This window comes from Podarcis muralis, chromosome 17, assembly GCF_964188315.1.
Source record: "Podarcis muralis chromosome 17, rPodMur119.hap1.1, whole genome shotgun sequence".
NCBI classification, from domain to species: domain Eukaryota; kingdom Metazoa; phylum Chordata; class Lepidosauria; order Squamata; family Lacertidae; genus Podarcis; species Podarcis muralis.
In genome coordinates this window covers 37,212,564-37,226,548 of record NC_135671.1, presented here as the reverse complement: position 1 = coordinate 37,226,548, position 13,985 = coordinate 37,212,564, and the positions used below count along the sequence as shown (strand labels likewise).

The 13,985-nt window shown below is 47.2% G+C and overlaps 1 protein-coding gene across 2 annotated transcripts in view; it reads left to right on the top strand.

Annotated features, from left to right (window-relative positions):
• The window catches only part of FAM120C (family with sequence similarity 120 member C), a 37,026-nt gene that overhangs the window by 5,848 nt on the left and 17,193 nt on the right, over nt 1–13,985 (top strand). The window contains exons 2-11 of one of the 2 annotated variants that reach the window (XM_028711884.2): nt 1,947–2,193; nt 4,171–4,253; nt 6,017–6,145; nt 6,508–6,680; nt 7,717–7,802; nt 10,585–10,768; nt 11,058–11,343; nt 11,456–11,627; nt 11,990–12,239; nt 12,650–12,764. In XM_028711884.2, the coding sequence (XP_028567717.2) occupies nt 1,947–2,193; nt 4,171–4,253; nt 6,017–6,145; nt 6,508–6,680; nt 7,717–7,802; nt 10,585–10,768; nt 11,058–11,343; nt 11,456–11,627; nt 11,990–12,239; nt 12,650–12,764 (1,725 nt within the window). Of the gene's footprint in view, nt 1–1,946; nt 2,194–4,170; nt 4,254–6,016; nt 6,146–6,507; nt 6,681–7,716; nt 7,803–10,451; nt 10,769–11,057; nt 11,344–11,455; nt 11,628–11,989; nt 12,240–12,649; nt 12,765–13,985 lie in introns of both variants that reach the window. The other variant, XM_028711883.2, reaches the window with a different exon arrangement.

The window sequence follows — 13,985 nt, the reverse complement described above, 5'->3', positions numbered from 1 at the left end:
CGGAGTATGATTTAAGCTCTTGGGTGAAATAGAACAATCAGCAGCAATACCAGCATTCTGTATTTACTGGGTGGGTGGGCATGGAATCATTCAATGCAGGAAATAGGAAAGGACACAAATAAAAATAATAATTGACAGATGTTTGAGAGGCGGCAGGAGAAACAGAGACACCCTTGGATTTCTGATCCAATGAAGTTAAATTTCCAAAATTGCAGGTGGGAGAAGGCAGCCAGCTTTGCTGAATCAGCCTGATGTCTATGGAGTCTAACAACCAGCCTAGTCTTTGGGAGCACAAAGCTGATGGCTTGCTCCTGGTATTCAGTAGGTTTTATGCCTCTGGATGTCAAAGGTATTTATCTATCATGGATGTGAGTATGGATGGTCATATTCTCCATCAATTTGACAAAAAATAGTTTATACAAGCTAATTGAGCTAGTGAACCATCACCGTGTCTGGTAGGAACGAATTCCATCATTTTATCCATTAACCCTCCCTAGCAAATACTTCTGCATCAACTTCAGGAGGCCCTTTTCATGTTTTTCAGGGACAGGATCTTTAAGCCTTAGGGGTTTGCAAAATGTTCTTCTGAAAGGGCTAAAGATTTCAGCTAAAGGACTAACGATCACTCAGGAAATGCTAGTGGCCGCCATTTATAGCAAGAGTAATGTCTTGTTTCCCATTAAATGTCAAAGAATTTATTTATTTTTGGGTTGGGGCAGAGCAACAAAGCCTTAAGATTACAGTGACAGGACTCAGTCCCTTAAATGTTCAATAGCTGGATAATAGGGTTGTCAAAAAAACCCAGGATCTGCCTTTATATCGTTTTTTAAAATCCTGATTTGAAAGATTTTAAACAGACCCTGTTCTCGCTGCTTTGCCATTAATCACCTTTGGATTTTAAGAGTTTCTGTCTTGCTTCCAGTTTGTTTTGCTTGGTTTCTTTCTCACACTAAAATAGCTTTCCAGCCTCTGTCCCCTCTTGAGAAATATGTAGGGAATCACAGGAAACCATTAACTGTATAGGTTACGGGTGCCAACCATTTGGGGCCTCTGGGCACATTTGGAGTGAGTGCTGTGGGTGCCATGCCCTCTGATAACTTCTCTTCTCCACCCTCACACCACCAGGACTGAGCGATAGAAGTGCACACACTTCGCTTTCCCAAGGGGTCTAGGTAAAAGTCAGATCTGGGACTGTGAGTCCTGAGAAGCACATAGAGCTGAAAAGGGAAGTGACAAAGAACATCACTCTTCCAGCTTCCCCCTTCAGCCCTGTGTACTTTTCAAGTGAGAGACAGGTAACCATCCTCACCACCTCATGACCAAAGGGGGAAGGGAATAGAAAAACTCAGAAATTCATGGATGCCAGATGGCACCTGCAAGCAGCATAGTAGTGATCTCTGGTGTATATAATGTCTTTTTCTTGAGAAACAAGGAAGGAAGGAAGGCTGTTGACCCACTTGATATGAGATAAAACCTGTAGTGTGAGATAAAACCTGTAGTGTGGGATCTCTCTTGAAAATTGTCAACACCTAAATCCTAGTGTACATGTAATATTTTACAACCTCCTAATCATGGTTAAGAGATAGGAACCTCCTTCCTCCCCACTCCCTTTCCCCTTCTAATTCTCCTCCTTCCTCTTTAGTGTTATATTTGCCCTGAATTTATCACAGACCACGGTTAACTTTAACCAGAGTTTGCAGAACAGCATGAAACTGAAACACATGACATCTCTAGACACCTTGTTCTGATGACATTTTTGATATTCACATGCCATACCTTTCAGCTTCCAAAGGGAAGTGAGCCGCTTTCCTGCATATATAAGCAGATGGAGCCTGTGGAGGAATTGCCCTGAAGTGAATTCTGTACTGGGGGGCCTTAACAGAAAGCACGAAAGAGCTTTGCTGCAGTGTGCCTTTTTACTCAGCCTCGTCCCTTCTTTTCTGCAGGTGTTCCAGAGCCTGGAGGATCATCATCAGGAAGTGGTATCCTTCTTCCGGGAGAATGGTTTCCATGGGCTCATTGCCCATGACTCCGAGTATGCCCTCTGCAACATACCCTCCTATTATAGCTCCCATGCCCTCAAACTGAGCTGGAATGGCAAGAACCTCACCACCAACCAGTTCCTGATGCAAGAAGTGGCCAAGCAGTTGGGCCTCAAGCTAAGCAGCTTTCCCATCTTCGCTGCCTTGCTCGGTATGTTGAAACTGGATGGGCTGAGTGGTGAAGTGAGTGAAGGTTTCAGAGGATTGGGTCCAATTCCCTGCTTGGGCAAAAAGCTCACTAGGCAGCCATGAGCAAGATGCTCTCCCTTGGCCGAACTCACCTCCCACAGTTGTTGTGAAGGCTGTAAAAAGAGTGAAGCATAAAATCAGCAGGAGTAGGCAGTGGCACAGTCCAGCAGCATATATTTCAGTGCCTTGACTTTAAAATGAGGGGTAGAAGTACTCAAAAAATTGTGTTAGTGAAATGTTTCACACACAGCCTTTTCTCTGCCCAACCAAAGCATTCCCAGGGTGTCTCTGGGCAAACCCAAGATCCAGCTTAATTTTACAGATGGAATGTCTGGTATCTCTTGGGCTAATGAGAGACCCAGGAAGGGCTGTCAAATTACAGGTGCTAAAATCATTTTCAAACTCCCAACTTCCTCAACTTCCCCCCAACTTCAATGTTTGGTGCTACTCAAGCTGGGAGTGTCTGATCTGGGGGAAAGAAAAAAGAGGGTTAGGATGTGTCCAGATATTGGCAAAGGGCTGCTGTGTATTTATTTATCTAATTATTATATTTATATTTCACCTTTCCTCCAAGGAGTTCAAGGTGGGACACATGGTTCTTCACCGCCACCCTTAATTATCTTCACCACAACCCTGTGAGGTAGGTTAGGCTAAGAGACTGATTGGCCCAAGGTCACCATTCATGGCTGAGTGGGGTCCTAGTGCAACACGCTAAATCACTACACTGCACTAGTATTGGCAGGAACTAGAAAGAATCCGGAAGGTTGTCTGAACATACGAAGCTGCCTTCTGCTATATCGGATCCGTGCAGAGTTAGACCATCCCACCTAGTATTGTCTGCTCTGGCTGGCAGCAGCTCTCCTGGATAAGATATTTTTAACTGGGATGGCATTACCTCTGGGCTACAGCCCCTCACCAATGTGTGTCTTTTCAATATGAGAAAGAAGAGGAACGTGCAGTGAAGATGAGAGAGAGCTTAAATTCTGTTCAGGGCATGAGTGCTTAATATTTTCCTCAGGGAAAAGGCTTTGAGTGAGGCTGGGAGCATCTGGAAAGTGGTTCTGTAAGTGATCCACCATACCTATGACCTCAGAAAACTTTACGAGACGCCTTGGTCAAGGCCATAAGAACAGTCCCTATGAGTCCAGCTGAACACTATACTGGCAGAAGTCTAGAACTTTCCATATTTGGATGGAAGCCAAATATGCTTGCAGTTTCTGGGTCATTGCTGGCATAAGAAGCTTCCACAGAGAGAAATTGAATGTGGACAGAGAATTCAAGTTGCTCCTCTCAGAATGAGGTATTGATAACTCCAGACATGCTCTCCTTAAGAACTTCCGCCACCTTGGTTGGGCTTGCATTCAATTTGTGCTTTGTTTCAGCTGGAGGAACATGTGCATATTAAGTAGCTCCATGCAAATGTTTATAACTTCTGTACTAGAATGTGGATATGTGTGTGTTGTGTGCCGGAGAGTCTTTAGCATCACACTATACTTAATGTATGGGATGCGGGTGGCACTGTGGTTTAAACCACAGTGCCGCTTGGACTTGCCGATTGGAAGGTTGGCAGTTTGAGGCCCCGCAACGGGGTGAGCTCCTGTTGTTCGGCCCCAGCTCCTGCCAACCTAGCAGTTCGAAAGCATGCAGTGCAAGTAGATAAATAGGTACCACTCTGGCGGGAAGGTAAACAGTGTTTCCGTGCAACCCCAGAGTCTTTCGCGACTGGACTTAAATGTCAGGGGTCCCTTTACTTTTACCTTTATACTTAATGTGCTTAAACCTTAACACTAGCAGGTTCAATCCAGTGAGACCTGTTTCTGCATACCTGTGTTTTACCTATTGGAAAGGCAGAGAAATAAATTGGATGGGGCGGGGGAGAGGGTTTGAATCCTCTTGTTTGTTGGCAACTGTTCAGTTGTTATTCCCTTTTTGCTCCCAGGGAACCACATCCTTCCAGATGAAGATTTGGCTGCCTTCCATTGGAGCCTTCTTGGACCAGACCACCCACTGGCTTCACTCAAGGTAGTGCCAGCATCCCCTTGTCCTGTCTTGAGGGCAGCAGGGCAGGAAACCCTTTGGGGAATGAACTGGTGCAGTGGTGTCTTAAGGAGAAAAGACTGAGGTCATTGGAACTAGCACTCCAAAATCTTTTGTCCACAACTCTTGGGAGACATGATTGTTTCTGAAGAGCGGCGGGAGAGGCAGTGCTTTCAAAACCAGTTCTGGGAAAGGGTGGCTCTGATGTTTAGAGTGGTGGTGCTGAGGATAGCTCTACTTGAACTCCGTACGACATTTGTCCTTCAGACAAGTGGGAGAAATGCAGTTTGGACCAAGGCTAATAAAAACTAAGATTTCTGTCCCTAGCTCTGGAAGAGGGGTGGAGCATGTGGGGGCTGGTAGTTCTCCTGATGTTGGACTCCATCTTCCATCAGCCCCAGCATAGCCAGTGGTCAGACATGATGGAATTTGTAGTTCAGCAACTTCTGTATAGAGATATAATGGAATTAGGCTAGGTTTAGAAAAAAGAGTCACAGCATGACTCTTGGGGGGGGTCAGGGTGCATTTTTTCAGCATAATTTTTGTTTGTGTAGTTTTTTGTTTTTAAAGTACTGCCACAGCTTCATATAGCTGGAGGACTTTTGATGGATCTAGCCACACAACAAGAAGAGGAAATTCATGATGAACCTCTGGCATGGGTTACTCTCCTGTTCTCTGCCAATGTCACGCTCCATGCTGGCTGCTGTAAAGGAGCTAAGATCAGTGCATGCTTTATGCCCTAGGCAGTCCTATTTGCCAGGGGTATGCCAGTGTTTGATTTGTGTTGTACGGATATTTATTTGTGTGAAAAGGTATGTCTCCTAGCCCCACAAGGGTTCTCAAAGGGGCTTAGGAAACAGTTATAATAATGCCATACAAAACCTACATTGGAATTAGAACATTTTAAATCGATACAGCAGCCAAGATAAAACAAAGTACATTAGTGATGCTTGCCCAAAGGACTGGGTAAACAGAAAGGTCTTGGGAAGTGAAAGGGGATAAGGAGGGTACCATGCCCCTTAAGGTGATGGGAGCACACCTAGAGAAGGGTCTCCCCTGATGGTTTGAGAAAATGAGTACCTCCCAAGTAACTTGGCAAACACAAAAATGTATGAAGAGGAGATAATATGACTTCAGACATGCAGTGGGTGTATGGCAGGGAGCTGTAGCCGATTTGCAGCTTTCCTGGTATATGCTCACTTCATATCCCTTCGTGTTTAGAGATTCCAGCACTCTTGCTTCATATTTCTTTAGTATAGCAAATGCCAAACAATATGTTGTATCCCCAGCAGACATGATTGTTATGTGAATCTGCCCTTAAACTCTGGTGTCAAAGTCAGTGATGTACAGAGGATCCTGCTTTGGGATAAGGCAGTTGAACCAGGTGAGCTTCTGTCACTAGCAAGAGCTGCATAATAGGGTGGAGCCATTTCAGGATCTCGGAGCACCATGCTTCTGCACTAGGGATCAGCAGCTGGGAGGCCCCAGGGCCAAATTTGGTCCCTGAAAGGTACAAGCCATGTATCTTCCTACGGCACCCCATTGCAAGTCCAGAGAAGAAAGAGACAATGTAGAAAGGGTCTGCTGCAGTAGGACTTCTGTTCATTTACCTGGTGGGTTTGGGGACTGTCCCCAAAATAGCCCTCTGGTAGAAGTTGTTGCTTACCAGGCCTGTAGAGCACAGAAGTGTTGCCTTGCTGCTGTTTGCCTTTGCCAGGGATTTTAAGTGCTTTGTGTGCTGGTTCTAGGTGCGCGCCCATCAGCTGGTCCTGCCACCCTGTGATGTAGTCATCAAGGCTGTGTCCGAGTATGTCAGCTCCATCAAAAATCCCTCCAACTTGGATGTGATAGGGAGAGATGTCTTCAAGCACTCCCAGGTGAGACAGAGCCTGTGGTGCAGGGCTAAATTTCCACCTATCATCGCGGCTGCTGTGAAAGTTGCAGGCGGTGGAGAGGTTTGGGATAAAGGGATCCACAGAAGGAAAAGAGGCTTATTTATGGGGACTGCTAAAATGAGGGTTAGATCCTGGGTTCTCATTTCAGCGCCTCCACAGTCCACAGCAGCTGGTTGGTTCATAGTGGCCTGTGTCTCCAACCCCATAGCAATAGCAGATCGCATAACATTAAAGCCCTCTGTGCTGGTCAGTAGGATTTTCACACCGAATGCCATTGCGACTTGCAATTGGCCACACTCCTGTCCCCGCCCCTGTCACTTTCTTTTCCTCTGGTTCCTCCCCAGTCCAGGACCGAAGATAAAATTGAGCGTTTCAAGAAGGCTGTAGAATACTATTCCGTGGCCACGAAGGCACCGCCTACCCCAGTGGGCCAGTCCCCGTATGTTCGTGAGTATCCAGGCGGCGCTGGTCAACCTCACCTCTCTCTCAGCCGTGTTTTCTCCCGCTGTCCAAGAAGGTGAGGCCCTGCCTGATACCCTATGGCGCCCTCCGCTGGGAGAGATCAAGTCTGCACTTTTCTCTAGAGTTGCCACCTCCTGGCCCAAAGAGGGCTTGGGTGCCTTTCATTAGCCACGTGGCTGGAAGAAGTTCTGGAGTGGCTTTCCCAGTGGCCATGCATTACAGGGAGCCAGAAACTCCACCTTTTGAACTTCTCTGTGTCACGGTCTGCTAAAGGCACTGGAGCACCTTTCCAGGCCAGGTGCTGGTAATCTCGAGCCATTCACACGTTCTGCCCTCATACAAAACTACTATTAACAGCCATTCCTCATTGTCCACAGGTGTGTGTTAAAGTTACATAGCAAGAGGGCCATTCTCAGGATCTCTTAACAAGGCATAGCTAATCTGGGTTAAGTGCCTCTGAATATGCATACTTGTTTAAGGATATAGGTGCCTTGATGGACTTTAAATTCCCCTAGTCCAGCATCTTTTGCAAGAATCTCAATAATCAGAGGAAATATGGAATCTGTTGAAAATTGAACAATGGTTTGCCAGTGAACTGCAGTCTACTATTTACCTTTTGCTGGACAAGAGAACTGGAATATCAATCAGCACCCCCTCCTTTCTTTTTTTGGTCTGGAGTGACTTTTCAGACAAAATTCCTCCAGGATTTCTGGACCAAAGTATGTGTCCTCATTCTGTATTGAACACCACCCTCTTCTCAGGAGATTTACGCAAATCTTTGAGAGCTACTTTCCTAAGCCATGCTGCCATGTGCAGGGGTTGCAGCATGGCAGAGTACCATAAGGTTGGCCAAAGGTACAAAGTCAGAGTCACCAGCTTGGGAAAGACATAAATGACTTTCCTTCATAACACAAAAATATGACTCCCCCTCCTCACACCTGCTTCTTGAAATGTTCATCAACCACATCCTAGTTTAACCAACTTGTACATTGGCAGGTATCCACACTCAGTCTTTTTAATGGTCCTGGCAAGGGTGTGCTGGGAAAATGGAGATTCCTGTATTTTAACAAGGTGACAATTCTGTGTTTCAGTTCCAGCTTTTGGGCCCAACCACTTTGGAGGGGCAGCACCTATGAACCGCAATCCAATGGTACCGCTCCCTTCTGGGAAGGCTGTGGTAAGTCCCCAGACTTGCTTTAGGCAGATGTTCAGCTTTTCTTGACAATTTTGTACATTACTGTGTTCAAGATAAACAGGTCAGTGACTGTGCCTCCTTATTGCTCATTGGGTTATTGAGGGGAGACTGTTGCTTGTTGCAAGCCCAGCCTACAACAAGCTTATTTGTATTTCAGTGGAGGGTGAGGTAGTAGAATTCTGGATTGTGCTACTTCAGGCAGCAAGGGCTATTCGTGTGTCATTTAAAAAAAATGCTCTCTTATGCAAAAAGCCACATACCGTAAATTTCGCTCTATAACACGCAGATTTTTTCTCCTAAAAAGTAAGGTGAAATGTCTGTGCGTGTTATTGAGCGAATGTGTGGTCCCTGGAGCTGACTCTCCGGAGCGAAGGGGCAAAATAGGCAAAAATCAGGCAAAAATAAGATTGGTCGGGCGGGCGGAGGGAAGAGGGAAGGCGGAAGCTGTTGCTTTCCTGCATTCTGCCTCAGGGTCTTACTGCCCACCCGCTTCTGTTGCTGCGTTTGCTCAAACTCAACAAAGAGCAGGGAATCCCCTGCCCTCCTGGCAAGCAGAGGGTTAAGGAAATGATCGAGTCCTTCTAATTCTTTCCTAGTCACACTGCGTGCAGGCTCCAGCCCACCACATCCTCCTCTCCGTGCTCTAGGGACTCGCAGGCAGCCGAAAAACACGCAAGTGGGAGAGAGAGAGAGAGAGAGAGAGAGAGAGAGAGAGAGGCCTGGCTTGGGTGGGGTGGAGGGGACTTTTGCTTTACAATGGTAGGTTTCTCATTTCTTTTCCAAAAGCAGAGAGCCCTGCCCCCAGGCCCCCTCCAAATTACAGCTTCTCCAAGCAATGTACTGCTGGAGGGAGACAGTATGCTTGTTTGGAAGAGAAACCCTGCTTCCCTGCTCGTAAGTAACAGCAGGCTGGATTGCAGAGTGAGACATGGAAATCTCTGGATTTATATGCTGTATATCAAATATCTTAATCTATACTTTCTAACGCGGCAGGTAAATCAGAATCTCCTGAGCCAGGAGGATTACAGCATCTCTCCTCTCCCCTTCATTAAAAGCCTAATACTCTTCTTTGAAGAAGTATAACGTGAGAATGTTTTTAATATATATTTTTTAAAGTTCATTTCCTCATTATGCACTATACACTGATAATTGCTGCCACAATAACAATTGATTGAAAATGGAATTTAGTCCCGTCCCCCCCCCCCATAGAGAGCTGTTCTTCAAACGTTTAGCCTTAATACAGTGGCTGATGTAATACCCTTCTGCTTCACTAGGCATTTTATATAGGGACATTAAAATTGATTTTCTACATCTTGGCAGATGAAAAAAAGTGTGTTACATGCCCTATTGCCCAAAAGTGTGCAAGCACAGAGCAAAGGTTGCAGTGACAGAGGTGGCCAAAAAAGAAATACCGTAAATAAAAAAGAAATCATACTTCGTATATCCTGTCTGTTTTTTCCTTAATAGGGACTTTTATAAGCATGGATCCACAGGATCTTTGCACTGGGTCACCCCAAATTCACCATCAGATAACATAGCATGTCCATGGCTACAGCCTGCACCAAAAAAATCACGCACCCACTGTTGCCTAGCGTCGCAGTGGTGCAAAAACGTGGTTACAAAGCATGGATCCACATGGATCCTCAGGATTTTTGCATTGGGCTACTCCAAACTCACTGTCAGATCACATGTCTGTGGCCACAGCATGAACCACAAAAATCATACATCCACTGTTTCATTTAGAATATTTTTTTTCTTGTTTTCCTCCTCTAAAAACTATGTGCGTGTTATGGTCTGGTGCGTGTTATAGAGCGAAAAATACGGTACGTATAACAGACTAGCACATAAAGAAGAGGCTTGTTATAAACATATTCCTCTAGTTTACAGCATTCAGAAACATGACACCCTCTCCCTCCTGCACTCAGACTGAAGTAGTACAGTCTGGAATTTTACCACAGTCTGTCTCATTCTTCATAAAGTATAAATCTGCTGACCAAGGCCAAATTCTGTGTTTGCAAAGGGTAGGTCTGCACCTGCAGTTCATTCATATGCAGGTGCTCTTGCGAGCATTTGGTCCCATTTCAAGGAGAGCTATAAAACTGTACCATGAGAATGATCCCCTCTTGTTACCACTGCCTCCTTTAAAATCTGTTGCATTGCATCTTCTGCCAAGCCAGGGCTGTGCACATTCCATGAGTCTGTGATACCATATGGAGTGTGGCATCTGACGCATGTTATCATCATAGGCATCTCAGCCTTAAAAAACAACAACTCATGTCTTATAGTTGCTTGAGCTAAAGATGTAGACAGAGGATTGGACCATATCTCCAAAGGGAGAAATTTCTGTGCCTTGATCCCGTCCTCCCACGCAGAAACACATAAAAGTGCCTTATACTGAATCAGGCCACGGCTCCATCGATTTCTGACCGCCAGCCACTGTCCAGGGTTTCATGCAGAGGTCTCTCTCATCACTTGTTCTTTGAGCCCATTTTTTACTGCAGATGCTGGGGATCAGGGACCTGCCTGCAAAGCATGTTCTCTGCTGCTAAGCTGTGGCCCTTCTCCAGGTTTGCTCAGGTAGCTCCAATGACAATCTGTCAACCCTGTTCCCCCCTTTGCTTCCATCTCCAGTTTGCACCTCAGATGGGGCCAAAGATGCAGTACCATCCGCCTTCCACTCATGGCGGTGTTGCCGCCTCCTCGTCTTTCCTTCCCGGCCCTGGCTCCAGTTTTCTCTTCTCTCCACATGGCCTGGTGGATGCAGCCCCTTTCCACGAGGACCCTGCTCTGAAGGGCGGACACTTCAACAACTGGCCTGTTTCATATGACAACTGCCCCGCCAAGTTCCCCAACCACCACCTGAGTTCCAAGCCCTCCCCATCATCTGGGCCTGGGTCTTCGCCCTCCTCCTCCTCCGATGGAGAAGAGCACAACGGAACCAGCTCCAAGTGAGTGGGGACGCAGTGGCATTCTGAGATCTGCAGGACAGACGGGGGTGGCAGCTATGGATGTATGGAAGAGGGTGGTTGGAGGGGCCCATGAGTGCTGTTCATGTGTCTGGGAAAGTGCGTAGCATTGAGCAGGGATGGCGGAAACAGGAGGATTCCTCTGTTCTGATCTTATGGTGGGGTGGGGTGGGGTGGGGGAAGAAGCTGGATAGAAGGGCCAGGTCCTGGCTTTGCTGCTTGCCACGGGGTGTGGGACTGCTAGCGTATCCCTTTCCTCTCACTGCTGCAGCCACGTCTCTGAATCCGGACCTCGCAAGTCTGGCTGGGAGGATCCTGGGGCTGAGAAGAGGATGACTCAGGGCTGGGGGCAGCCACCTGGGGGCACTGGCAACTCAGAGAGGAACCTGAGTGGGCCTGAGGCTCACATTCCTTCGCTGCTCTCCATGGCGACTCGCAACCACATGGACATCACCACCCCGCCCCTGCCCACTGTTGCCCCCGAGGTGCTTCGGGTGGCTGAGCACCGGCACCGGCGAGGGCTTATGTACCCATTCATCTACCATGTCCTAACGAAGGTGAGCTGGGGTGGGCAGTGGACCTTTTAAGTTATTTTAACTGGCTTGGAGGGCAGCACAGGGGCTGAGAGCCAGCAGTCCTGGACCCTCAGTTTCCAACCCTCCATTCCAGGGTGAAATCAAGATCCCAGTGTGCATTGAAGATGAGTGCAACACCGAGCTGCCGCCAGCAGCTGTCCTTTTCCGGGCTGCACGGCAGCATGTCTATGGCGTCCTCTTCAGTGTGGCTGAGACCCAGAGGCGGATGGAACGGCTGGCTGTGCGCAAGCGTATCCCTGTGAAAAGTAGGTGATCCCTTCTTCAGCCTGTGGTCGCTTTACTGTTCCAGTGCTGTGTTCGTAAAAGTGGAAGGTGGGCCTCCCAGAGGTATCCTGGGCACTTTTTGGAATATGGAGATTCATTGGCAGCAAGGGCCTTTTTTTATTGCCCAGGCCTTGACTTGCGGTACATGCCTGCTGAATAGGTTCGGTCGTCACTGATAGGCAGCATCCTGGTTTTGTGTATCTGTCCTCCAGGTGGGCTGGCTCCAAGTGGTGTTTCTCCTGATCATGTGAGCTTGGGGAAGTGCCTTCTATGTCTCCTTACAGGAACAGTGTGCAAGTGTTTTATCCTCGCAGTCAGATGTGCCCTGTTCTTTCCTCCATAGCTCCTCCTGTTATCGTCAAGGAATGGTCGGCGTACAAGGGGAAATCCCCACAGACTCCAGAATTGGTATCGGCCCTTGCTTTTCGAGAGTGGACATGTCCCAACCTCAAGAAGCTGTGGCTGGGCAAAGCAGTGGAGGACAAGAACCGACGCATGAGAGCCTTCTTGGCCTGTATGAAATCTGACACCCCCGGCATGCTCAATCCCGCCAATGTCCCCACACACCTGCTGCTTATGTGCTGTGTGCTACGGTGAGTGGGGCAGGTCTGGGCACGATGGGTGGGAATGCTCAGGAGGGAGGGCTCCTGAGACAGGATGGGTGGAATGGCACAGCAGGATTTGGAAGAATTGTGGCTCTGTGTGCGGGCGAGTGGAGTGCCAGTTATATCGTCTCCTGTCTTAAGGCTCAAAACTTACTCTAGTAACTGAAAGTACATTCTATTTATGCATTTTGAGTTTCCAAGAAAATACAAGGTGTAGATGCTTATCTAGCTAGCTATTAATGTTGAGCTCCTGTTAAAACGCTTGTAAGCTCCTCCTGCATTAAAGTTAAATAGAAAAAGAAGCTGGGAAGTGTCCCTTGGGTCTCCTTTCCTCCCCAGTACGTGGTGGAGTAACTCTTTTGATTTATAAATTCCGTCATATTTTTCTTTTTTTTAAGATACATGATACAATGGCCTGGGGCTCGGATCCTGCATAGACATGAGTTGGACGCCTTTCTGGCCCAGGCTGTGTCTGCTCAGCTATATGAGCCAGATCAGCTTCAAGAACTGAAGGTAAGGTTGAGCTTGGATTTGATCTTTGCAATCTTTAAACCCTTAGGGCAGGAGTGGGGAATCTAGGATAAGGTTACCAGACGTCCCCGGATTTACAAATCAGTCCCCATACAAAACCCATTGAAGTTGAAAAGTGTCCCTGGATTCATTGAATAAAATCTGGTAACCTTAATCTAGGAACCATCTCAGATGTTGCTGGACTACAGTTCCCACAATCCCTGACTATTGGCTGTGGCTACTGGCACTGATGAGAGTTGGAGTCCAACTGCATTTGGAGGGCATTGATTCCCCATCTCTGTTGCAGGGAATCGGGAAGGCAGCTCAGTGGATTAGAGCTCGTGGGGTCTAATCCACTGAGCTAAGGAAGGGGAAACTTTCTTGTCCATGAGAGGCAAAACCTTCCTGCAAATCATGCATTTTTTGAGATGCACTCCTCTTGTCCATGCTTCCTTGCTGCCTTTCACTCACCCATCCCACCCCACCCCATCTCCTCTCATACGGCTGTTGTTCCTGCTAACCCAAAACTTCTAATTTTGCAAAACCTGAAATTTCAGACTCCTGTCCTGTCTCCGATGGCAGATGATACAATGGGTGGGATTCAGTATTGTGCTAGGACAAAACATTCTGTCTGCACAAGTATTGCAGCCCTTCTCCCTCCCTCTTTCCTCCCTGCAAGGTGTTTTGGATGTTCTCTTGACACCCCCCCTCCCAAGTTAGTTTTGGGACTCATGCAGGGGGATGGGGGGTTGAAAGCCCCATTGTGCAAGTGGAAGTCCTTGCACAGGGCTTCTGCTGACAAGGCTTGTTAGGCTGGAATTCACCTATGTTTGGGTTGTTCTGCTCCAGACTGGAGGTGAGAGATCATATATTCCTTGTACATAGAAAATGAGCATGCAGGCTTGTTGGTGGTGGTTGAGGGGGGGTTCTAGTCTAATATCTTGGCTTTCTTACTGGTATTCTAGTTTTTTGTGTACAGCGAACCTTTTCTGTGCATGAACATTCCATCATATGAGAGCCCCGGTTACAGATGGGTTTACTACCACTTCCTGTTGCTTATGACAACAAGACCTAAAACTTGTGATGCACATAAAGTCATCCTGCGTGTATTACATTGGATTGCGTAGACCTTTAAGCAGAGGAATTTGATGTAGAGCAGTAGTGAAAGAAATCCATGGCATAATGTTTAGAGGTGTAACAGGAGGGCCACTGTGATCTTTAAAT